This window comes from Cupressus sempervirens, chromosome 5 (assembly GCF_028749045.1).
Source record: "Cupressus sempervirens isolate cs-2001-9-10 chromosome 5, ASM2874904v1, whole genome shotgun sequence".
In the NCBI taxonomy this organism is placed as follows: Eukaryota; Viridiplantae; Streptophyta; class Pinopsida; order Cupressales; family Cupressaceae; genus Cupressus; species Cupressus sempervirens.
Window position 1 is genome coordinate 785679101 of NC_143122.1, and position 26193 is coordinate 785705293.

General features: G+C 37.4%; 1 protein-coding gene across 4 annotated transcripts in view; it reads right to left on the minus strand.

The window, feature by feature from the left end:
• The window catches only part of LOC149558280 (3-hydroxyisobutyryl-CoA hydrolase-like protein 1, mitochondrial), a 239269-nt gene that overhangs the window by 201977 nt on the left and 11099 nt on the right, over positions 1-26193 (minus strand). The window contains exons 2-5 of one of the 4 annotated variants that reach the window (XM_089832566.1): positions 4387-4783; positions 3522-3590; positions 3269-3335; positions 3107-3186 (exon numbers count right to left, since the gene is read on the minus strand). The exons of 1 other annotated variant lie outside the window; for it this stretch is intronic. In XM_089832566.1, coding sequence (XP_089688692.1) covers positions 3107-3186; positions 3269-3335; positions 3522-3590; positions 4387-4395 — 225 coding nt within the window. In that variant the 5' untranslated portion in view covers positions 4396-4783. The remainder of the gene's footprint in view (positions 1-3106; positions 3187-3268; positions 3336-3521; positions 3591-4386; positions 4784-26193) is intronic. 2 more of the 4 variants (XM_089832564.1, XM_089832565.1) reach the window with 2 other exon arrangements.

Genomic DNA, 26193 nt, shown 5'->3' on the forward strand with positions numbered 1-26193 from the left:
TAATATGTGCACAAACTATTAAAACGAACTCTATCTGCTCATTTAAAAATCATTGCCAGTAACCCTTAAGCAATGAGATTACACTATTAATAACAGTTGCATGTGTTGGCAGTGCAAGTGGTGGCAAAGGTTACAGTGGTGAGGTGACAACAGCTATGGCAGTGGTGGTTATGGAGGCGATGAACATGGCAGCGAAGGTTACAGTGGTGAGGTGACAACAGCTATGGCAGTGGTGGTTATGGGGGCAATGAACGTAGCAGCAAAGGTTACAGTGATGAAGACCCAATCGTGGCACATATAAGAGGCATAAGATGGTCGTGTGTTAATGCCGAGTGCTCTGTAGTGTGTTAACACCAAGGATGAGGCCCCACGATTGTGGTCTCACTTGGAACAAGGAATAGACTAAAACTTGCACTTTGCCAATCAAAAAGAAAACAGTTGCATGAGTTGAGATATTGGGCATGAATAAGCATTGATAATAACAGGTATGTACACAGAGATATAGTAAAAACACAGCATTAAATTACCAAAACATAACAAAAATACATTTCAACTTTTGTTGGAAATTCCTATAAATGGCAGCTATGGAGGTGATTGATGATAGTAGAGTGCTTATATACTCATGTAAAAGAAAGATAAGATTATTGAACTTTTTAGTTACTTTCGAAGTATGTGTCATTGATGGCAGTCCTTGTCATAAATTTTTAACCTCACAATGACCGTTAAATATATTCCTATAATTGTCAAAGATATCATACTCAGTCACAGTTGAAGGAAGTTTTATGTTTGTTCATTTGTCTAAGAGAGAACTAAGTCCACGCCAGATGTCCAGAACTTTAGGTGCCTGAGATGGGCACATCCATGAACTTCTGTGATCTAAGCAGCTTTTCCAAATACACCTGTGGTGATAATGCAACTCTCCTTACATGGTATGGGTAATCCAAAACACAACACTTCGGATCATTGTATCTCCAAGATAATTAATCGAACTCCATCAAATGCAACACCCACTTTCTAAATAGCATGAGACATTTTGAGCATATCAGACATGGCACCATCCAAGAGCATGCACCAAACCTTCAGTGGACTTCATCGCTAGCTATGTCAAGATTCCGAAAGCCTACAGACCAAAGCACAAAGATTCACTCATAACATGGGGTAGCACCAACTACCAAATGCCAACAATGTTGCAGCCTTCATCTCTAAAATGACAGAGCACTTAATATAGTATAACTCAAGGTTTTGACATCATAGAAATCAGTTGTCGAAAGGTGATGAGATCATTAAAGGCAAAAATTAAATATGATTGCTGATAGAATAGCATTCAATTGATGGTCTCTCAAGATTATGAATTAATGACTGCTGATCTAAGAATGAGACTGATAATTGTGGTTCTCATAGGCGGCTTCATTGGTGCTTGAATGAGATGTGCATTGGCCTTTCATGAGCAACTCTGGAGCAAGTTCTGACTGATGAAGAGGAGGATAGGCACTTAAAGCTCGGGCATCATATGCCACATAGTGGCTGCAGGTGACAAGGGGAGGAATGGCATGTCTATATGGAGGTGGCATATTGCAAATAATGAGAGCCATCAGCTCTCAATCATGGGGTTACCTGGCTATCACACTTTCAAGATTAAAATGGTAGGCCCACAATTCTTAAGTCCATATAGGCGACCATGTGTAAGGCTTAAATTTAGCCATTATCTAACAAATAAGATTGGAGCCAATTCAAGCAAACATAGGCTTTACAGATTTATAAAGCTTTGAGCAAGTGATACAAGAGCATCCAGGTTCCTGAACAACTGTGTGTCACTAAAAACATTAGTGATTCAAATTTGTTATTTTCCATATTCATTCATGTTCATGTACTTGTTTAGAGAATGCTCCAAGAACCTTGCAAGTCCTTATGTGTTATCAACCATCTGCAACAGTGCTTAAAATCATCAACACATTGCTGTAGACCTGAATCAAGCTACTTCACAACAATCTTTGTTATTTCTTCTGCAGCAGAGGCTACAGAGGCTGTCTGTTATCTAAATCTGTTGTATATTGTGCTCATGAGTTGTATCTCATACTTCAGGTTGAATGTGTCTCTAACGAAGATGTCTTACCTTGAATGTAGGTTGCAATTGGAGCTGTGAAAGCTTTTTATAATGTTATGTTTTATTGTTACTACCTTGTGTCTTATAGCTACAACTAGTAATATGTCGCATAAAGAGCCAATTTAAATATTCAAACTAAGTTGGATATTGGTTGGGAAATGCATGTATTATTGCCCATGTGAATAAACAATAAATCTACTGATATATTATGAAACTTAAACCACCAACTGATGCTTTTCCCTAACTAAAGAGCATTTTGTCATTTTCTATAATTGGCTGCAACAAGTTGACCTTTTCCTGAGTGTCCACCATTGCTTCAACTCAATTGATTGCAGAGATTCATTTCCATTATGCTTATTGCACATTCTTTCAAATCTTTGGCAGCAGATTTCTGCCTGGCCTCAAATTTTACCTGACCCTTTGGTCTAAATTATGATTTTTGTCTTTGCAATGTTCTAACTTCTGACATCCTTTTAACATAAAGACTAAATATCTTACATATTACAGGATAGTGAGTATCAATATATACAGTGAGTCTTCTATAGCTACAACCTTGAATCTCCATCCGTGCAGGCAAAGAAGGACAAGTTCTTGAAAAATGTTTCAAAGTTGATCATTCCGCAATAGCCACAATAGTGAATGTCAATTTAGACCTCCACAAAAAGGCTTTTTTAAACTTTGTACAATAATTTGTAATACATACGAGCTCAGAGGAGAAAACTATTACTCGGCTCTTAACAGCTTCAAGCAATTTGCATGATTATGAACTAAGCTCCCCTGTTCGCTGCCAGTAATCTCAGGGGCAGGTCAAGACTAAATTTTGACAGAATAGATACATCTCAGACAAGGCTTCTAAGCCAAAGTATATCCTGTATCCCTATTTCCTTTAAGATAGTTATAAATTTACCCACATAGAAGTCTGCATTCATAATTCAATACATTCAAGTGTGTAAAAGCAATCAGGAAAATGAAAATATTTAAATAAACTAAGAAAGAATTTACATGTGGCTTCAGATATGTTCCAACGTGGTAAATGAACTGATAAGCTTTGCTAAAAAAATCTTTACATTCTTCCAATTTTCCTAGCACAAGCAAAGGCAGGTAATAGTTGTCAGTACTTAAAAACCAGAACCTCTTTAGTCAAAAGTATATGTTTACTTCTACCTTGATTGGCAAATTGATAAAGCCTGACAATATCTCCACCAGAACAAAATGCTCTGTCACCAGCACCCTTCAACAAATGCACCCAATTATGACAATGAAAAAGGAGAGTAAAAACGAATTTGTTTTCTCAGAAATGTTGAATGGAAATGAATCCAGACATAATTCAACGGTATGGACTAAATAATTTTCTAGTCCGTGTATAGTATTAAATTAACTACATCATGCATAAAAATAATTAGAAGATAATACTTACTTTCAGTACAACAAAACCAATATCTGGATTTTCTTCCCATGCCCGGTATAGCTTATGAAGTTGGGAAACCTACAAAAAGAGTGACAGGTAGTTACCATAAATTTGGAAAAAAGAAAATTCGATAGCACTAAATAAGAAATACATTCTCTTTTAAACATGCCCCCTGTGGCACGTCATATAGTTATAAAGACATTTGCAATGATAATAAGCCAATATGATGTTACTCTAAATCACAAAATTACCGCCATATTTGTTATATACACCATAACATTATTTATAATTACAGTCATTTGAATTTTATAGTTATAACTCATCCACTCTAAACTCTTAAATCAAGACATGTTGTCAGGCGCAATCAACAAAAATTTGAATTTTACAGGACAAATATATGATGAAATCTTAAATCAAGACAAATTGATGTAAGCACAAATACACAGGTAATTGAAGTCATAGGGTATGAAAGGAAGCCTTGATGAAAAAAGTATAAACAATGTAGAACATGAGATCTTATATTAAGACAACCTAACTGTTTGAATAATTGTACAGATATTTGTCATAACTTAAAACACTGTGAACATTGAAAACTTGAACATAGACAATATAATGTTGCATGCAATTACAAAGATGTCTACAATCAATGCCCATAAACTAATACATGCAATCTAAAACAAACATAACATGATACTAAGCAAAATAAAACATATATTTGCCGTCATAACCTAATACATGAAATCCTCAAACAAAATAGTGTGATGTTAAGCAAAATTAAAAAGATAATTGTAGCCAAAATCTAGTAAATAAATCTTATATGAAACAGTATAATTTTATATACAATTAGATAGATATTTGGATTTTACAGTCATACCTGGGACATTATGTGTAATGTTCCCGACGGTTTCTACCTTCCCGAAACAGTTGCAAACAGTGTTTGTACGGTTGCAAAGAGTGTATGTACAGTAGTGATAAGAATTGCCTTACGGTATGTGTATAGGTCGTACGGTGAAGAAGGGTATCACTGTGCAGTGACGGGGGAATGTCGTATGGTGACCGTACGATATGGTCTTGGAGTTCGTACAGACTATAAGGTGATGTACAATGTTCTGGGGTTGGACGTACGGTGGCAGAAAAAGGGTGAACAGGATGGTTGTACACTAGCAAATACAAAGTATGAATACGCAATGTCAATGTGTGGCGTGATTGTACGCCTTCCTGGTTATGAATTAGAGTGAAAACCAATAGCACAAATGTATCGCCAATGAACACTGCAAGTTATATAAACATATGTCAATAGTTCCAGAAACAATGATACTCGGAAATAATAACAATGCTCCAATTTGCCAAATTCGAGCAAGAAATACAAAAACGAAATAGGGTGAGGATTGACTCCCACCAAAACTGGAGAAAACCAAGTAGGGAAGATCTTTCACTTCCAAAATAGCGAACAATATTGAACTCCAACAAGAACTTGCAGTACAAAGAATAATCCAAATCACATACCTACTACTACCTACATGTCATGCTTAAATACCCTTCAGAGAAAATTCCCGACGGTTTACAAAGATAGCCAACGGCCATGCCTACAGAAACAATTAAATAAAAATGGGTTCGAGATATACTAAATCAATTGGCCCGTTAACAAAAGTTTGATTAAATATTTATTTTATGATGGGAACATTACATTATAGAATCTTACATTTAGACAACATGATGTTAAGGGGAACTACAAAGATATTTGCAGTCATAACCTACTACATGAAATCTTAAACAAGGACAACAAAACATTACACACAATTGCAAAGCCCTAGTACATTGAATCTTAAATCAAGACAATATGATTGTAGTATAATTCAATGGATATTTGCAGTCATAACCTAGTGCATAAAAAAATCTTAAATAAAAATAATATGATGTACATGCAATTATATAGATATTTGCAATTCAAACTAACCCTACACACACAGACCAAATTCAGCATTGGGGCCTTCTCAATCTGCTTCCTTGGTTAGATGGCATTTCCTAGTGCTCATTCCTTCCACCCAATGCGTTCTTGGAGCCACTCATTCAATTTTGCCGCTATGTATTTGGGTTCTCCATCAATATTTTCTTCACCACTCGCCTCTCCATGCCTCTGGAGGCTTTCATTCAGCTTTGCTCGTCCTCTACAGTCCACCTAGATGCACATTTCATCGTCGCAATGTCCTTGTCCAGTAAATTAATCATCACCATCATTTTTAGTGCAAGTCATCCCTTATATGCCTCCATGAATCCTCATCTCCAATGTCTCCCATCAAATCTTCACACAAATGGGGTGTACTTAGTACCTTCAATTCTCATCAAACCACTTTATTTTTCACCAAGTTTACCCGAACCCTAGAATTGATTTCTCCAAGATTTCCTCCATGCCTCCAAGAGCTTCTCTCGACATGATGGTTTTCATAACCACTCTAATAATGTCTTTATCCTCTTCAAAATGTAAACCTCACGCCATGATCATAGAGAACACATCTGCGTTCGTTCTATATCGATTCTCCACTTGGTTAAACATTTCACCTAAATTGATCATCACACTATCTGAAAGTCTCTTGTCTTCAAAATTAAACACCTCATCAATCTTTTTCTTGGTCATCATGACAAAGATGATGTTGCTTGGGTCAGCTGAAGGTGATTGCCTTCATCCTTCACACACAAGCCAAAATGCTCTTTCAAAACAACTCAAAAGGTTGTGAGTTAAATGACCAACTGGCATGTTTTAAAAGCTAAAAATTCAGACATCCTCGACAATAAATGTACTGTCCATCAATGTTTGCATGGCACTTTTTCCTTCAATCAAATCACATTACCAACCTCATATGCTACTACCAAACGCAATGTCTCCTTTAATGTTATTACTTGTTGCTTATGGATGAAGAGGGAGATGATTATTAAACTCAATCTTCCTCTTCCATCAATAAGTGTCAAAAACTCTCAATGTTGGTCTCTTCCAAATTGAATGTTAATGCCCAATTCAAAAATTTGTCTGCCTCTTTATTTCCTTGTCTTCTGTCATGTGTGTTATATTGAAATCTTCTAGGGGTGTCAATTCTTCAGTGATTCAATCTATGTAATTTTGTAAATGCCACACATGCATGTCTCCTTTAACTATTGCATTTATAATGAGTTGTGAATCAGTTTCTACCTGAAGTTTTTTAACACCCACTCGTTTTGCTGCACTTGCTACTAATAAAGCCGCCTTAGCTTCAGCAACATTATTTGTTCCATTTAGTAATCTTTTTCCCCCATAAGCTATTAGATTATTGTTGTTGAGTAATCGAGTAGTCAGACAGTTTTGTGTAACCGAGGGCAGTCACCGACACTACGATTCACCTCGCATCCCTCAACTACTATATGTACTAGTCTCTGTCACAAGTAAAGATATGCTATGCATTGGAAATGTAATCTTGTGCTTGATGATGAATGAATACATAAGCTGTTTCTGAGTTCTTTATAATTCCCAGGTTCAATATCTTATTCCATCTTTATGCATTAGTTCTTGTTAACCCCAAGAGGGAAAACATTTCGCGCCATTGCCAACTAAATCTGGGAAGAGCAGCGCAGCAAATGGCACATGCAAAATAAATGGGAATACCTGCATCGGAGAATATCAGGATGAATGAAGACGGAGTGACTGAGTTGTTCGAAGGCAAACACGCAAGCAGCCATTGATTGGTACTCAGGCATAGACAAGACCAATCTGACAACTTGGGCTAACTAGAAAAAGGAATTTCAGAAGGAACTCAAAATACTACGAGGCGGCAATGAGATACTCGCAGAAATATATGGCACCAAGCAAGGCAAAAGTGATTCGGTCAAAGCGTATGCACAACGATTAAAAGAACTCCTTCGCAAGATGGGGTGTGCACTGGCGGATGAACTCAAAAAGCGATGGTTCATCGAGGGACTAAAGATGTCCCTCTGGAAGAAGATGAAGATTGTACATCCAACTTCGTATGACAATGCCTATAACCGGGACATGGACTTAGAAAGTGAATACAAGACTTCTAAGAAGGCTAGTAAGTCATCTACATCAAACGATGACTCTTTTGACGGAAGCATCGACAAGGAATGAGGTAAGAAGGTACACACTCCATAGAAAAACCTTTAGAGAACAATAAAGGAACTATAGGCAACCAAAGGAGGGTCAAGTAAAAATGAGGAGGGCGAAGTATGGTGTATAGACTGCAAAGAGGCTAGACACAAAAAGGGTTTATGCCCTAAGAAATCCTTCTGTAACATATGCCAGATTATGGGACATTCCACTAAAGAATGTCCCTATAACATGAAGACCAGAAACCAGCAAAAACTATTCACACAAGAACAACCCTCTACATTTGGATCGGGCAACAAACAGAATAACAATAATGCCACTTCTGGCAAGTACAGAAACAATCGGCTGAGAGGCCGAGGGAACAACAAAAATAACAATAACTGCCCCCGTAATCAGTACAACACAAAGGGAAGGCCCATGATATAGTGCAGGAATTGCAACCAATGGGGACATTTCACCTATGATTGCCAGATAGAGGAGACCTCAAAGAAGTTGTGCAGATGGTGTGAGCCTGGCGATCACGAGGACACCAATTGTCTAAAAACAGGCGTTAACCTACTCGATGTGGAAGGGAGGAGCAAGGAGGAAGAAGTTTTGGCGATAACAGATGCACAAGCTAGGAAGGTTATATATCCAAACCCTCGTACGAAAAAGCAAAGGGCCTTGGAAGCCAAATAGAAGATTGAGAAACAATTACAACTCCGCAAAGAGTCGAAAGATGCTACTAGAAACTCTGCTCAAGCAATTGCAGAACAAAACATTCAAGGCAGGTAATGCAGTTGGAAGTTCTAGTGAAGGTGAAGAACCCACTAGAAACTATGCTCCACCTCCGTACAGCCCTCCTGAACATCCCAATGACAACAAGTACTCCAGAACGAATCAAGGATCCCAACAATTTGGCAATGGATCCGATGATACTCATAGTGAATAATGGGAGACACCCAGTCGTAGTGGAGATGGGAATCTTAGGCACCATCCTCATGGACACAATTGTAGATGGCGGGTCAGGAATGAATGTCCTGTCAGTGGAGACTTGGAAGAGTCTGGGGAAGCTGACATTATGACCACCAACCTTTAACCTCTTACGAACTGACCAGCACAGTATCAAGCCCCTCGGGACCCTTATCGCACAAAAGGTAACAATTGGCACACAACCATTTATCCTAGACTTTGTAGTGATTCCCCTCCAACAGAAGGGATACAACGCCATCTTAGGAAGAGGATGGTTGGTGACAACTAAAGCAAATCATAACAAGAAAAAGAGCACTTTGTCATTTGAGAAGGGCGAAAGGATGTACGTGACTTAAGAACCCAGATGGTTGGCGAAGAGATTGCATCATCCTCAGACTCGGAATCTGATGACGAAGTCGATGAAGGGAGGCAAGGCATGCAACCAAACAGCAAAGGGGTACTAGAATTGAGGGAGTTCTCCGACGATGTAGATTTTATGGATGCGCTATTTCATTGGTAGATGGGCGATTGTGAACTATTTACACCATCATACAATGTGTTGGAGATTGTGGAAGAGGAGAACAAATTCCCTACTAAGTAAACGGAATACAAGGAAGGGAAGGCAAAAGTTAGAGATAGCCCCGCCCACCAATTCCCTAAGGGAGAAACTACTAAATACCAAGAGGGCAAGTTGCAGAAGTGAATTTGGGAGATGAGCACAATCCAAAGATTATTTTCGTAGGGAATGACTAGGACCTCGTACTGAAGACTGTCGCGTTTAGAATATTCATGAAGCACAAGACTATCTATGCTTGGACATATAAAGATTTGAAGGGCGTACCTCCAAAGTTATGTGTACATTGAATCCACCTCATACCCAGAGCCCAACCTGTGCACAAGAGGTCGATAGGATGAATAGAAACTACGCTGCAAGAGTGAACACGAAGATGAAAAGGATGCTAGAGGCAAGCATCATCTTTTGAGTCAAGACAAGCAAGTGGGTTTCTACCATTGTCATTTCTCTAAAGAAGGAAGCAAACCAGATCCACATTTTCGTGGATTTCCAATGCCTGAGCGCGGTTACCATCAAAGACCCATTTCCTATCCCGTTCACTGACAGCATCCTAGAAGAAGTGGCAGGTCACGAAATTTACTCATTTATGGATGGGTTTTATGGGTACAACCAGATTTCCATAGTGGAGAAGGATAAATTGAAAATAACTTTCATAGTGGAAGATGGTGTGTACACAAACAACCATATGCCCTTCAGCCTCTATAATCGGCCTGTGACTTTTCAGCAAATCATATTACACATTTTTGATAAGATATCAGTAGGAAACTTTACAACATTCCTGGACGACTAGTTCGCATTCAATGAGCAGGACACGCATATTACGAATTTTCACATAAAAGATAGCACAAAAAACGGTTACAATTATGCATTTAGCAGGCAAGAGGAGGCGTTGGAAGGATCAATTAGACGCAGACAGTTCAAGCATGGACAAGAACACAAAAGTTTTATCCTCAAGCGTTTGAGTTGCAGGCCAAATGCAAGAAGCAACTTCTAGTAGCAAGAAAAAGGTCCGACCAAAGATTCGGCAGACTTCTCAAAAAGAGAAAGTCACACATCTTACACTATAGTTCAAAGGACTCAATGGCCTCGACTATCGAAGGTGGTGACAAGAATCACCTGAGACAAATACTGTAAAGCAGTTATTGCAACAGGCTAGAGTGCATTAGGTTATTGAAATGCCCTTGTTCCCTATTCAGACCTTTGAGAAAAATTTAGGAATAATGATTCGAGCATTCTATGGGTATACCAGAAAAAGTACATTCGAGTACCAAAACTATCCTATCACTGTTTCCTTCTAAGCTGCAGACTTCGCAAGGGTGTTTGGTATTACAGGAAAGACTGGACAGAAGGTAGAAATGAAGAACCGAAAGTTGACAGAGTAACGAATAAAGGTCTAAACGAAGATGATTGCTCAAGAACTCACACCTGCAGAGTTCGATTTCGTAGTAAAGGAGACAAGGAGCAAAGGAATCCAACAAAATTTCGTTAGGGAGGGACCATGGCGTTGTATACTAGATGTGTTGAAGTGCAGGCTTATAGGAGCAAGTCGCCCTTTAGATATTGCATTGCCACAAATAGTTTTCAAGAATGGCATCATTAATGGGGTAATCTATGATTGGGCTTATGTGTTAGCCGAAAAGATGTACAAATTTCTACACTGCAGCACCGTACCTTCTATATGCCCCATCATGCCATTGGCTTGTTTCTGGAAGCTGCACTACATGAGATTCTGACAGACATGTTAGAGCCACCTCCCAATTGAAAGTTGGCACTAAGGGAACCTCTAGTGTTCTATTGTCGATATCTGGATACCGGAGGAACAACAACAGGCATGAAACAGGTAAGGCATGATGCAGGCTTAGACCACGAAGACATAGATAGTGGGAGTCGAGCAACATCAAACAACACAAGTGCCTCCACAGATGATGAGAGTTCTCAGGTTGATGAGGATGAAGGGGAAGCTGCTTCCAAACTTCGAGTATTATTTGCACCACGACAATGCACTTGACACCAAGTACTAGCATAGCCCCTATCCCTACTTTTAGGCAACTTCGAACACCTATTGTGATGACTCCACCAAGTGTTACTAAGAGGAGGTAGTTGCAGTGCTTCTGATGCCAAAAACAGCGCCCATGATACCTGAGATGATGAGAGTTGTGCCAATGGAGGAGGGTGTTCCTATAGAGGTAGTTGAGACAACAACTACAGGATAGGATGTCGTAGTAGCAATTCACCAAATGGAGAGCGAGGCACCTGAAATAGAGAGTGCTATACCTCAGGAGAGTGATGTCATTCCAAAAAATAAAGGGGATCTTACATCTCAGCCATCTCTTGATGTAGCTAAGGATACAGGAGCAATGGAGATTATGGAGATTGGAGACAGTCCATTATAGGAGCCGCATGAGCCTTAGGTTCGTCCTGAGGTGATTGGATCGAACGCAATGGTGACTATAGATGCGGCATGATTAGCTGAGCCAAGAGGAGGTGGCGTACGAAGATGATGACATTGCCCGCACCATTGCAACACACACCATTGATGGGTCATGCCAGTGAGCTCTTGAGACAACAGTTTGGACTTGCCCCTGTGGCAAGAGGACCCTCGATTCAATCCCCAAGACGAGAAGATATCTTGGCTAGAGCACCAACGATTGCAGCAATAGGAGACATCAGGATACCACCGATCAAGGATACGCTAGGTGACAAGGAGGTCGCACCGGATGTGGAAATAGCTGCAATAGGAGGTAGAGGTTCCCAACGAATGGAGGTAAAGGCCACACTACAGGTGGAGCAAGCAGAAGAGGACAAGATAGACTACGGTTCAGATAATGACAGAACGATGGCATACCTTGAGACTCCAAGCAAGGTTTTGGACATGGGTCGTGTGATTGGTCGTAATGTACTGACTAGAACGGAGTTACATCTTATTTTAGCCTTCATACGGAAGAGATGTGTTGCACACTTTTGATTTTGCTTTGAGGCAAGAGGATACGCTTTCAATCTTGCTTTGAGGCAAGAAAGTGGCCGACAATTGAGACGCCAGAAATGATGGGAGACTGGGCCACTGAATTGAAGTTGGGACCAGGTAGCAGCATTATGGAGAAGCTTGGCCGTGAAGTAGGAGAGGCGTATAAAGGCACCTACTATGCTCAACGACGTGCTAAGGTCGATAAAGTGGCGACTAAGAGGTCTAGAGAGTTGGTAGAAAAGTCTAGAGAGTAGTTTGCCATCCAATTGGCTACACAACAAGCAGAGTGGGTAGTAGAGACAAAAGCATGGTTGAGAAACAGTTACAGGAGGCCTAAGTTGAGGTGATTGCAATCGAGCAAAATGTGCAAAGAAGAAAGTTGAGGCTTTGGAGGTTGCAATTATGTTGAAAGAAATTGTAGAGCTAAATTCACAAGTACAAGCAAATTTGCAAATTCGTCATGAGCAAGTCTACTAGCTGCGGCAGACATTGGACTCTACAAGGACGTCTTCTAAGCCCACCCCCCCCCCCCCTTCTTCTTCTCCTTAGTATTTTGTAGTATTATTATCCCTACTTTGTTGTATTTAGTCCCGAACATTATGCACATTGTCGTCCAGAGATTACTATCTTTTTGGGGGGGATCATGTTGTGGGGTAACCGGGTAGTTAGATAGTTTTGTGTAACCAAGGGCAGTTATCGACGCAACGGTTCACCTCACATCCCTTGGCTACTATATGTACTACTTGTCGTCACAAGTAAAGATATGTTATGCATTGGAAATGTAATCTTGCATTTGATAATGAATGAATACGTAAGTTGCTTCTAAGTTCTTTATAATTCCCGTGTTCAATATCTTATTCCATCTTTATGCATTAGTTCTTGTTAACCCCGAGAGGAAAACAATAACCACTCCACTCTCGAATGATAAATCATGTTGTTGAAGGCCCTAGGTTGCCTTTCAAAGCACCATCAAAGTTACATTTTCACCAACCTTCACATGGCTTTTCCCATACAACATCACTAACAATCTCAGCAAATAGAATTAACCCATTCAAGCCTTTCACAAGCATGAAGCTGATTATTATTGATTGTAAATAAATTTGAAGGTAAGAGATGAAATTTCAATTTGCATTGCAAAATTAAATTTTGCTATTGGAAATTAAAATGGGAAAATTCGATTTCATAAAATCAATTGAAAGGGCTTTGAGAAAAAAATTGAAAAAATGCAGATTTCATTATATATCCATTATTTTCTTCTCATTTCAAAAGATGAATTAGAAAACAGCAAGTTAGTAATAATTTTCTACATCTTCCTAACTTGATATGTTGAAATTATTTTCAAACTTCACATTTATTTACAAGTGGTGACTTGCCTTGCAGGTTGGGGAATGATGAGGTGGCAGTCATAGCCTCAACCAATGAGAACGTGCCAAGTATCCTAGTGGAAGAAATTCACCATATTGTGTCTAGATTCAATGAATCTGCCAAAAGAGAAAAGGAATAAAGAAACGAATATTCTTAGAAATGACTTGGTGTATATGCAAGTGGCCTCATCTTATTGGTTCATTAAATAGTAGGTTTGTCTACAAGTTTCTTCTTCTATAAGTCACTACCTAACCTCTCATCTCAGTGGCCCATAAAATATTGTTATTATTTCATTGGCCCATTCACTGATACACCTTACCAAATGCTTCTACATGTTCTATTTTCTTATTAGTCAATAAAGGCAATGTATTTTCCTGATTGGCCCACATGGTGGTGCATAATTGTAATGGGGTAGGCATTTAATATTTATTGCTATGCTTCTTTAAACTCTAATCAAGGCTTGTGTGGATCAATCTTGGCCATTAATTTCAAATCAATCTTGGTCATTCATTGTAACACCAAAGCAACACTACAAGCGACTAGGATTGAGGATCATGTCGAGGAGGATGAGGAGACATCAGTAGCGGATGACCAACATAGTGCAGAGGCCGAGGAGGTGCTTGTAGGGGGTGAGCAATCTAGGGTAGAGGTTGAGGACATACCAGTAGGAGATGACCTAAGGAGAGTAGAGGACAAGGAAGTGAAGATGGATTCCACTCCCCTAAGGAAACAACCACGGAGAGCCCCAGTAGAGCAAGGGGATTGCTATCGAAGAGAAAGGAGAGAGTAATGTCTTCATGCCCCTAGAGGCATCTTGAGGTTCAATATCACAGGCACCAACAGAGTTGGTGATCCTAAGTACTGTGAGGAAGATCTCGGTAAGAAATTTGATCTTGACTTCTAAAATGTATTTATGTATCTCATTATATATATGTTAGTAATAAGTTCTTGGAAATATTGCAGTTAGCACCAACGGTTGGTGCCACTTTGTGGGTCAAATTGTGAGAGATATGGCCCTTGCAACAAGGATTCCCCCATCATCCCATATCACCTATGAATCGAAACGAGATGTTGGTTGATGCAAGTACTTGCAAATAGAGATGCAAATAGGAAGAGAGGAGCAATACTGATCTAACACGCACTAAATAGGATGGAGTGGGAGTTGGCAAAGGCCAAATGCAAGTTTGAGATCTCAAGATGAGAGACACATGAGTTGCAAGGTGTCGTTTGGAGGTATGAAATGCAAATCGCTTCTAGGAGTCAGTCACAATTCATGGCATCCCATAGATAATTCTCTATTCCAAGACCACCATCTTCTCGTCATGGGCCAGAGGGCTTAGGGACCATCACCATATGGATGAAAATTGATTTATTATGATTATGTTTATAATTGCATTATAGACTGCATTTTGACCACTAATGACTTTGATATATATGTGATTTTAGATGTTCCTATGTTTGCAACTATTTTAATAAGTGTTATTTTTAGTTCATGATCAAAATAGACACAAAGCCTAGTGATGAATGACTATTTCTAATTCTTAGTGTCGTTATGATTGATTTAGGGATCAATATTGTAAGGATTAATATGATATACATGTTGATCAAACGTCATCTTCATTAAAAGCAACTATGCTGATGTAATGTATTTAGGTAGATAGATAAACAAGTTGTCTAGCTAAAAATTTAACTAAATGCTAATCTATCCAAACATAAGATATGTGAAAATTAAGATGTGTGTAAATACCACTAAGCAATATCCTAATCAAAATAATCAACATATCACAAAGATAAATCCAAGACAAAACAAATGCATTTTTGTCATGAACAAAACCATATAAAAAATAGAAAAGACCATACTTAACTATCTAACATATGTGCTTTAAAGTAAAGGTACAAAAACACAAAGTAGAAGAGAACAGAAACAAGAATGAAGAGAGAGAGATGATTTAAGCGTAGTACTAACACAAATGTGTAGCATTAATGGGGTTCTTAAGGGGTATCTCATCAATGCTAGATATCCTAGATGCACTAAAGTTGTAAACTTCAATAATAAAGGAATCGAGCCAGTTAGGTCTAAACTTCCCTTTTTCCTCAAGTAGAGCATTGACATTAAGTTGATTCTTGTAATGTACCAAATCTCCGACCAAAAAGGATAGGTCAATGAACTTGTTATATTGCTTCTACAAAGATTTGTGATATGCTTGAATATGTTTGAAAGCATTAATCCGTTGTTCGTCAAGCATCTCAAGTTGTTGAAGGCATTGTTCTCTACAGGTATCATCGTCAATTTTGTGACTAAGAGAAGTCCTTAATGAAAAATTTCCCACTCCAAAGGCATAATTGCATTCGCACCATAAACTAAGTTATACAGAGTTGTTCTTGGAGTAGTACGAACACTTGTTTTGTTTTAAAAGCGTATGTTAATTGTGTATGCTAATCCTTAGTGTATTTACTAACAATTTTTCTAAGGATTTGCTCAATTATCTTATTAGATGCTTCAACTTGACCATTGGATTGAGGGTAATAGGCAATAGAAAAATGGTGTTTGATTATGATATGATATTGGTCCAAGAACATTGTTACTTCCTTATTTTAAAACAAGTACAATTATCAGACACAATTGTGGAAGGAATACCAAATCGTGAAATAAGATTTTCCAAATGAAAAAGCAAATGACATCAGATCTAGGGGATCATAGAGGGACGACCTCTACCCATTCAGTAAAGTAATCCATAGCAATTATTATATAGCTACATCCTTGGGAACAAGTGACACTATGCCAATAAGATCCAAGGCCCAAAGATTAAAGGAATATAAAGCCACATATGAACAGAGTTCATGGGTAGGATCATTGATCAAATTCTTACGATGTTAGCATTGAGGACATCTTTTCACAAAGGCAAGAGAATCTTGCTCCATAGTTCGCCAATAATATTCCATGCAAAGGAGCTTATTTGTTAAGAATGTTAGCATTGAGTGTATTACACCAACTGTTTAATATAAGTGACTAACAGTATATATATATATATATATATATATATATATATATAAAACAATCTGTCATTACAATTCTTAATGCACATACATTAGTTCATAAATGTTATTCTTCTTATTATGTCAAACAATCTTCAGATCGAAAAGTGTGTTCCACATTCGATAAAGTTAAGATGCATTATATGCATTTCCGATTGCTATCGGGTGTTATCACTGATCAGTATTAATGATATATACTCACACCGTATATACTCACATCGATTGATGAATTGGGAGTCTCCTTTAGTAAACGATTTTATTATTAAAGGACTTGTCATCGGTTGAGATTAGCATCTGTTAGTTTTAGTTATGAACAGATGCTAATAGTATTATATATATTGAGGCATGACCACGTAGGGTCATGCCCCTACTTGGTTATGTTTCAATGTATATATATACTAGTTTTATTTCTTATCTGCAGATCATATCAATAACATTGGCATATAGATCTCAGACTGAAATCAAAATACTCATTCACAAATTATATCAGACTAAGAAGTCAAGCAATCATATAAAGAACGAATAGGTCTGTCAAAGAAAGGAAATCAAACTGAAATATAATTGCATAGTCTCCACCAATCAAGATCTATTAAACTTTACATGGTATCAGAGCTTAATTGATAAAGAGACTCTCAAACTGAATTTTGAATAAATAAAAGGGACAATATGTCAAATAATGTAAGAGTAGAGGATATACTCGAAGGAGCAGCAAATTTCTTTTCTTGAAAAATTTGAATTACTACAATCCTTGAAGAATTAGAACTAGAATCTTTTATTGAATCAGACATTTCAATTCCTAAAGATAACGCAGAAAAAGCTACTTGAAAAGACGATATAATAAAGCCAGTAAAATTATTGTGGATTCCATAAAATATCATATTCTCGCATCCATATCAAACCAAAAGAAGGCATTTGAAGTATTCAAGACTATTAAGGATACCTTTGAAATCAACAACTCAAGTGATTGATTACACTAAAAAATCAACTAATTAATACTAAAACGAACCAAGGAAAAAAAATCTCATCATACTTTGGAAAGATCTCCAAAATTAAAAATCATCTAAATTCTATTGGAAGCAAAGTAGAAGATCAAGAACTATCGATAATAGCACTTAGAGGATTGCCCTTATCATGGGAAGCATTCATCCAAGTTATCAGCAGACCTTCAATACCACCTTCTGATCAACTTAAGAATGATTGCACATCAAAAGAATCAAGGCTAATCTCTAGAGGGATCATCTCAAATCAAAAGGAAGAAAATCAAGCTCTTTTCTTAGTCTCAAATTACAAAGGGAAAAAGAGGAAATTTAAAGAAAAGAAAAATGACAAAAGGAAAGAGAATAATAGTTACAAAAGGAATGACTTCTCCAAAGTTAAATGTTATAAGTGTGAGAAACTCGAACATACCTTCAGAAATTGTCCAGAAAGGAAAACATCTTAGCTTCTTTAGCCAAAACAAAGAAAGATGAAAATCTATTATTCTCCTCCGCCTTATCAAGTGAGATGAACTCAAATGAAAATGTGTGGATAATAGATAGGTGGTGCTTCCTGACATATAACAGGATTCAAAGAAAAATTTTGAAACTTTTGAAAATTACCTTTCTAAAGGTGTCATCATTGGAGACAACTCCACCCATCCAGTCAAAGGAATTGGGACCTATTCTATACAACTAAGGACTGGAGTCACACTAAAATTAAAAGATGTTCTGTTTGTACCAGGCATAAAAAGAACTCTAATTTCAATTTCTGGATTAGCTAATGAAGGATTTGAAGTCACCTTCAATGAAGACAAAGTTTTGTACTAGCCTAAAAGTTCTAATCTTAAAAATGCTATCACCATAGGGACCAGAGATGGGAACTTATATAAACTATGCAACATTCAAAAACAAGCTCTTAATCATGAAGTGACAAATTCTAATGAAGAATGGTATAGAAGACTTGGACAAATTGGATTTAGTTCACTTCCAAATATAGAGAAAATCACCTTTTGAACACTGAGCCTAAATTCAAAGCACATAGGCATCTGTAAAGGATGTGCTCTAGGAAAGAACATTAAAAAACCTTTTCCTCCTAGTGAACACAAGTCTAAATCAGTTCTGGAACTAGTTCACTCTGACTTATGTGGGCCCATGCCAACACTTTCTCTAGGAGATTACTCTTACTACATAATATTCATTGATGATTATTCTAGGAAAACTTGGATTTACTTTCTAAAAGTCAAAGAATCAAATGAGGTTCTATCAAAATTTAAAGATTCAAAGAAACTGTGGAAAATCAAACCTCCAAGAAAATTAAAACTCTAAGATTAGACAATGGGGGAGAATATACTTCTGAAAATTTCAAAACTTTTTGTACTTTTGTTGGGATTAAGAGGGAGTATACAGTACCTTATACTCCTCAACAAAGTGGGGTAGCAAAAAGAAAAAATAGAACCATTTGTTGAAGCTGGAAAAGCCATGCTTCATGACCAAAACCTACACTTTTCATTCTAGGCGGGAGCCACCAATACTATTGTATACATTCAAAACAGATGCCCCCGCTCTATACTAGAAAACATAACACCTGAAGAAGTCTTTATAGAGAGTAAACCTGACTTAAGTCATCTTAGAATTTTTGGTTGCCCTGTTTATATTCACATACCTAAAGAAAGAAGAACTAAGTTAGAACCATTGTTGGGTATAGTGAAAACTCAAAAGGGTATAAAGTTTATGTTCTTGGACAAAGATTAGTTGAAATAAGCAGAGATGTCATATTCGAGGAAACCACTGCATTAAAACTATCTACAAATTCAAAAAATGAGCCCATTACAGACTTAGATGAAAATCCTCAAACTGAAAAGCAGAGGTAAAACAAATCAAAAGAAAATGAACCATTACTAGATATAGAAGATAGAGACATCTCCAATATCAAGAAAAGGCCTTTAAGGGCAAGAAAAATCATCGAAGAAAATAATGTTGAACGACGTGAAATTTCCAAGGAAAGCAAGAAAACCATAAACAAATCTTGTTATACTACATTAGTAACTAAGCTTACTAAATCTGAACCAACAACTGTTGAAGAAGCTCTGACTTGTCAAGCATGGAAAGATGCTATGGTTGAAGAATATCAATCGATACTACAAAATGATGTCTGGGATATTGTACCTAGACCAAAAGACAAATCAGTTGTTTCTTCAAAGTGGCTATATAAAATCAAATATGCATCAGATGGCAGCATTGAGAAACATAAAGCAAGGTTTGTTGCTCAAGGGTTTTCCCAGAAGGCAGGCATTGATTATGAAGAAACTTTTGCTTCGGTTGCTCATTACACTTCAGTCAGGAAAATTATTGCAATTGCAGTGCCTAAAGGATGGAAGATACATCAAATGGATGTAAAGATTGCATTCCTAAATGGGGTCATTAATGAAGAAGTATATATTGAACAACCTAAAGGTCTTGTTATAAAAAATAAGAACCTATATGTGTGTAAACTCAAGAAAGCCTTGTAAGGCCTTAAACAAGTACCTCGAGCTTGGTATGAAAGGATAGACAACTACCTCACCAAATTAGGATACTCAAGAATGAAGTTGATCCTAACATATATTTCAAAAGCTCTAATGATGATATGTTAAAACTTGTTTTATATGTTGATAATCTATTGATAACAAGAAATGATCATCTAATTGAAAGATGCAAACAAAATCTTGTAGCCGAATTTGAAATGAAGGATCTAGGTTTACTACATTAATTTTTGAGTCTAGAAGTATGTCCAAAGAAAGATTACACATTTCTAAATCAAGGGAAATACACTCAGGATATCTCGACTAGATTTGGGATGATGGACAACAAACCACTTGCAACTCCAATGGAAACTAATCTACACAAGCTAAAAGAGGAAGCGGTACATTCACAATCTATTGATCCTACACTCTACAGACAAATCATTAGATCTCTCATGTATTTGGTAAATACTAGGCCCGATATCTGCTATGCCACAAATGTATTAAGTCACTTTATGTGTGACCCTAAGAAAATACATCTGATGGCTGCAAAAAATATTTTGAGATATCTACATAGCACTATGATCAAAATGCTGATATTTTTACCAAACCTCTTGCAAGAGTGAAAATAGAGTACTTCAGAGGTAAACTTGGTATGAAAAATTTGTAATCATGTTTGTAAATTTATATATATTCATGAATATTAAAAAATAGATTGTTTGCAAACTTGTAAAATTAAAGGTGACGATCTTTCATATGTGTTTAAGGTCTCTATTGTAAGGTGACGATCTTATGAATAGATTCTAACACCAAAAGTGTTGAAGGAAAGTGTTATCATTGTTCTTCGGACCGAATTTTGCTAGACACATTGATAACCATCATAGTTCTTCGAGCCGGATTTTTTTGGGCCGGATTTTGCTGAACACATTGATAACCATCATGGTTCTTCGGCCCAAATTTTGCCAGACACCATAATTGTTAACCACAATTGAGTAGTAACTATACTTGTATATATGTAAATGTTTCAAACCCTCATTGCTAAAGAGGGAGTGTTAAGAATGTTAGCAATGAGTGTATTACACCTACTATTTAATATTAGTGGCTGAGAGTGTGTGTGTGTGTGTGTGTGTGTGTGTGTGTGTATTACAAGCTGTCATTACAATTCTTAATGCAGAAACATCAGTTCATAAATGTTATTCCTCTTATTATGTTAAATGTTCTTCAACTCGAATGGTGTGTTCCACATTCGATAAAGTTAAGATGCATTATATGCAATCCCGATTACTATCGGGTGTTATCACCGATCAGTATTAATGATATATACTCACACTGATTGATGAATCGGGAGTCTCCTTTGGTAAACAATTTTGTTATTAAAGGACTTGTCATCGATTGAGATTAGCATTGGTTAGTTTTACTTATGAATAGATGCTAATAGTATTCCTCTTAGGCATGACCATGTAGGGTCACGCCCCTACTTGGTTATGTTTCAATGTATATATATACTAGTTTCATTTCTTATCTGCAGATCATATCAATAACATTGGCATATAGATCTCAGACTGAAATCAGAATGCTATTTCATAAATTATATCAGACTAAGAAGTCAAGCAATCATATAAAGAACGAATAGATCTGTCAAAGAAAGGAAATCAAACTGAAATATAATTGCTTAGTCTCCACCAATCAAGATCTATTAAACTTTACATTATTAACTACAGATTTCCCACCAAAATGGCCCCCACAAGATCCTAAGTCAGCCTCTTCAAGAGCTTTGGGAATCTCGGCTTTGTTAAGGCATAGCAAGAGAAGACCATTATAGGAGCGTCAATGAAGAACATTGAAAGGAACAATGTAGCTTGGCAAGCTTTCGAGTTTAACACCTAGTGTTATTGTAGTAGATTCAGAAAAAAGTACAATCTTGCAAATAACGAAAGATATGTGAATACCATTCATCAAAATTAAGACTAAGGCAACAAGTCTCCTCACTAGGATTTTCAAATATAGTAGGGTGCACAAGTTTGTGTATGTTGAACTAGTAACTATGGGCATTAGTATCCAATGAGATAAGAGAAACAACACTTGTGGTAGCGTAAGTGTGCCTATTATCTTTGCAAGGTTAAGAGCCAATAGAATATGAAAACAACTTGTGAAGCATTGTTATACCAACGTCGTGATATTGAGATAATTTACAATGTTTAGCTTGATAAACTCCATTGATTTGTTTGACTATTAATTTGAAATTTCCAAAGATACGTCTATGTTTCACATTGAGGGATAAAGTTGCTTTTAATCCAGCGATAAGGGCTTTACATTCTACAATATTATTGTTGTAAGGAAAGTTGAGACCGTATCATAGAGGTATTGGTTTCTTTGAAGCAGATATGAGGATAACACCCACACCAGAGCCAATTTGACACCTAGATCCATCAAAGTATAATTCTCAGTTATTATCAACATCAATAGATAAAACAAATTCATCTAGGAAAGTCACATTGTTTGAATTAATACTCAATAGAGGAGCTTCAGCTAGATGATAAGTCAAATCTCGTCTCTTAATTGCTTTTTGAGAGATAAACTTACGATCATATTCGTTTAACATCATTACCCATTTAGCAAGGCATCCTGGAAGATCAGATTTTGAGAAAAGATGTTTAAGAGGACCGAACTTTTTTATAACATTCTTTTTAGCATTAAGAAGATAATGTCTCAATTTTTGGATATCACAAACTAAGGTAAGACATAAGGTTTTTATCGAGATAAATCAAGTCTCATAGTCTAATAGAGCACGACTAATGTAATACACGGGTCTCTCTTTTCAATCCAAACGACATGAGAACCAAACACAATGTTCCCCAAGGGATAATGAAAGCAATTTTAGATTGATCTTGAGTAGGAATGAATATCTAATTATAACCAAAACATCTATCCATAAAGGATAATAAAGCATGTCCTGATGGAGAATCCACTATCATATCAATAGTTGGAAGAGGAAGTCATCCTTTAGAGAAGCTTTATGTAAGTCTCAAAAATCAAAAGACATCTGAATCTTATTTTCACCCTTAGATACAACAACAATATTTGAAATCTAGGGGGAATAATCTATAAGACGAAAGAAACCAACATCAAGGAGCCTTTCAATTTTAACTTTCACAAGTAAAGCAACCTTGGGATTCATTTTTTGAATTTTTTGTTTAACCAATTTAACATTCGAAAGGAGGACAATGTTATGGGTCATGATCTTAGGATCAATGTCAGGCATATTAAAATAAGCCCGTGCATATATGTCAAGAAACTTATTAAGAAGAGAAGCAAGCTCTTTTTGCTCATTCTCATCTAAACATTTTCCAATTTTATCACTTTTTTTCTGCATCATAGGGATCCATTTACACATCAATGGTATCAATAATCAAAAGATTACTTTGGTGAGGGATATCCATAGGCAAAGGAGATGCCTCTTCAGAATTAAAATCTTTCCAAAAGTATGCTTCGGCATTCAAAGAATAAGAGACTTCCCCAATTATGGTGGTAACAAGGAAGATTGTCATATGCTCCCAAAAATTCAGCCAAAGCATCATCACTACTAAAAATGTCCAAAGAAGCCTCAGCAATATCATCAAAATTGATGAGGATTAACATGAGAAAAAGTCCTTGAAGATATAGTATTGACATTGAGAAAAGGTTTATGAGATTTCTTGGGTGGTTTGTAAGGATTATACCCAAGGTCAAAAGAATGTTCATACACTCTCTGTTTCCCAGAGGCACTTGGATTCCTTGTTCATGTAGACCACACCCATTCCCAATCAATCCATGTTTTTCTAATAGACAATAACATTGACCATAACAATGTAATGGAGGTCTCCGAGATAAGGCATCAGCCACCACATTTTTCTTACCTTTGACAAACTCTATGTTAAAGTCATAAGCCTGCAATTTAGTCACCCATTTTTGTTGCCGGTCATTAAGATCACGCTAGCTCATGAAGTATTTAATACTGTTGTGATCAGTCTTGATCACAAAACGTCCACCTACCAAATATGATCGAAATTTCGCCAATGCATGCATTATGGCCAACATCTCCCAGTCATAGACAGAATAACTCTTCTCAACTCCCCAGAGCTTCCTACTCTCGAATGCAATGGGATGCTTCTCCTGCATCAATACTGCTCCAATCCCATCACCTGATGCATCACAATGAAGCTCAAAAGGCTTCGTGAAATCCAGTAGAGCTAGAACTGGACATGAAGACATGACCGTCTTGAAATGCTCAAAACACCTCTGTGCTGCCCCTGTCCACATGAAGGCTCATTTCCTAGTAAGATCTGTCAAGGGTGTAGCAACCTGTGAGAATCCCTTAACAAACCTCCTATAAAAACCACATAAACCAAAGAATCCCTTAAGCTGTGTAAGGTTTGTGGGAGTAGGCCACTCTACAATAGCTCTAATCTTTTCGGGATCAATCCGAACGCCATCTACACTAATGATATGCCCAAGGTAAAGGAGCTCAGTCATGCCAAACTCACATTTAGATTCCTTGGCATACAATGACTCTTTCTCCAGAATAGATAACACCTCCTCCAGATGATGTAAGTGCTCCTCCCAGGTCTTACTAAAGACCAAGATGTCATCAAAGAAGATCAAGACAAATCTCCTCAGCTGCTTCCTGAATACCTAGTTCATACAACTTTGAAATGTAGCGGGTGCATTGGTTAGACCAAATGGCATAACCATGAACTCAAAGTGGCCATAGTGACATCGGAAGGCTGTTTTCTCAATGTCCTTTGCTCTCATCCTGATCTGATGGTATCCGGATTGCAAATCAATTTTGGTGAAGAAGCATGCCCCATGCAACTCATCAATCAGCTCATCAATCCGAGGAATGGGATACCTGTTTTTAATTGTTTTCTTATTCAGTGCCCTGTAATCGATGCACATGCGCATCGTCCCATTCTTCTTCTTTACCAATACTACTGCTGAAGCAAAGGGGGTCTTACTGGGCCTGATATGCCCCATCTCCAACAAATCCTTAATCGCCTTCTCTATCTCATCCTTGTGTTTCTTAGGATGACAATAGGGAGTAATCATAACTGGTTTGGCTCCCTCCTCGAGCTCAATAACATGTTCCATCCCTCTGTCAGGAGGAACCCCATGAGGAATATAGCTAAATACTTTAGCGTGTCTATCAAGTATCTTCTGGATATCTGGTGGATGACTCTTTTCTTGTGGCTCTGGTGAAGTTGGCATAATGTAGCACTCTGTCGCCCACTCTATGTCATCATGACGAAAAAGTCTCTGCATTCTCCTCAAGGACACTACTCTGCAACCTCCATCTGAAAGACCTCTAAGTACCACAGTTCTGCCCTCATGCTGGAATCTCATCTCCAATTTCACTAGGTTGAGTGTGAACTCCACTAGTGAAGCCATCCATGTCATGCTGAGGATGACATCATAATCTCCCATGTCCACAACATAGAACTCATCCTTCAACTCGTAGCCATCTCCAAACCTGATGTGAAGATTAGATATCTTCCGAGTGCATAATAATTTATCACCGTCAGCCACCATGACTCTAAACCCATCATGCTCCTCTGTCTGTAACCCTCTCTTGGCTACCAACTATGCATCTATGAAGTTATGTGTAGCCCCAGTGTCAATAAGAGATATCACTTTCTGCCCCTAGATAGTACCCCTGACCTTAAATGTGATTGCCTTTTGTTAAAATGAGTTAGTGGAGCTTCATAGGTCACCAAATCATAATAATCAAGTTTTATAGTTTCCAAAGCTTCATTAGAATTGACTGGATTCAACTTGCTCAATTTCTATGGTTGGAACTTAATACTCCCCAACATAACCAGGCGTGAAATCTAAGGATCCCTAATCATCATCTAAAAAGACACTATTAGGATAAACTGTTTCTTGTTGGACTTGGGTAGACAAAGGTTTAGTATCCCATTTAGTACGCAAGCAATTTTGGGCTCTATCATTAGCAACAAGGGTATACATGGTGTGGTTATATATAAATTTCACCTTGCAATGAAGTGTTGAAGGAATAGCAAGAATAGCATGTAACCAAGGTCTACCCAAAAGAAGGTTGTAATTCACAGAACCAGGTATCACAAGAATAGGAGTGAACAAAATAACAAGACCTATCTTCACAAATATGATGCTATTACCCAAAGTTTGCTTAGCAACGTTATCAAAGCCAAGAATAGGAATAGC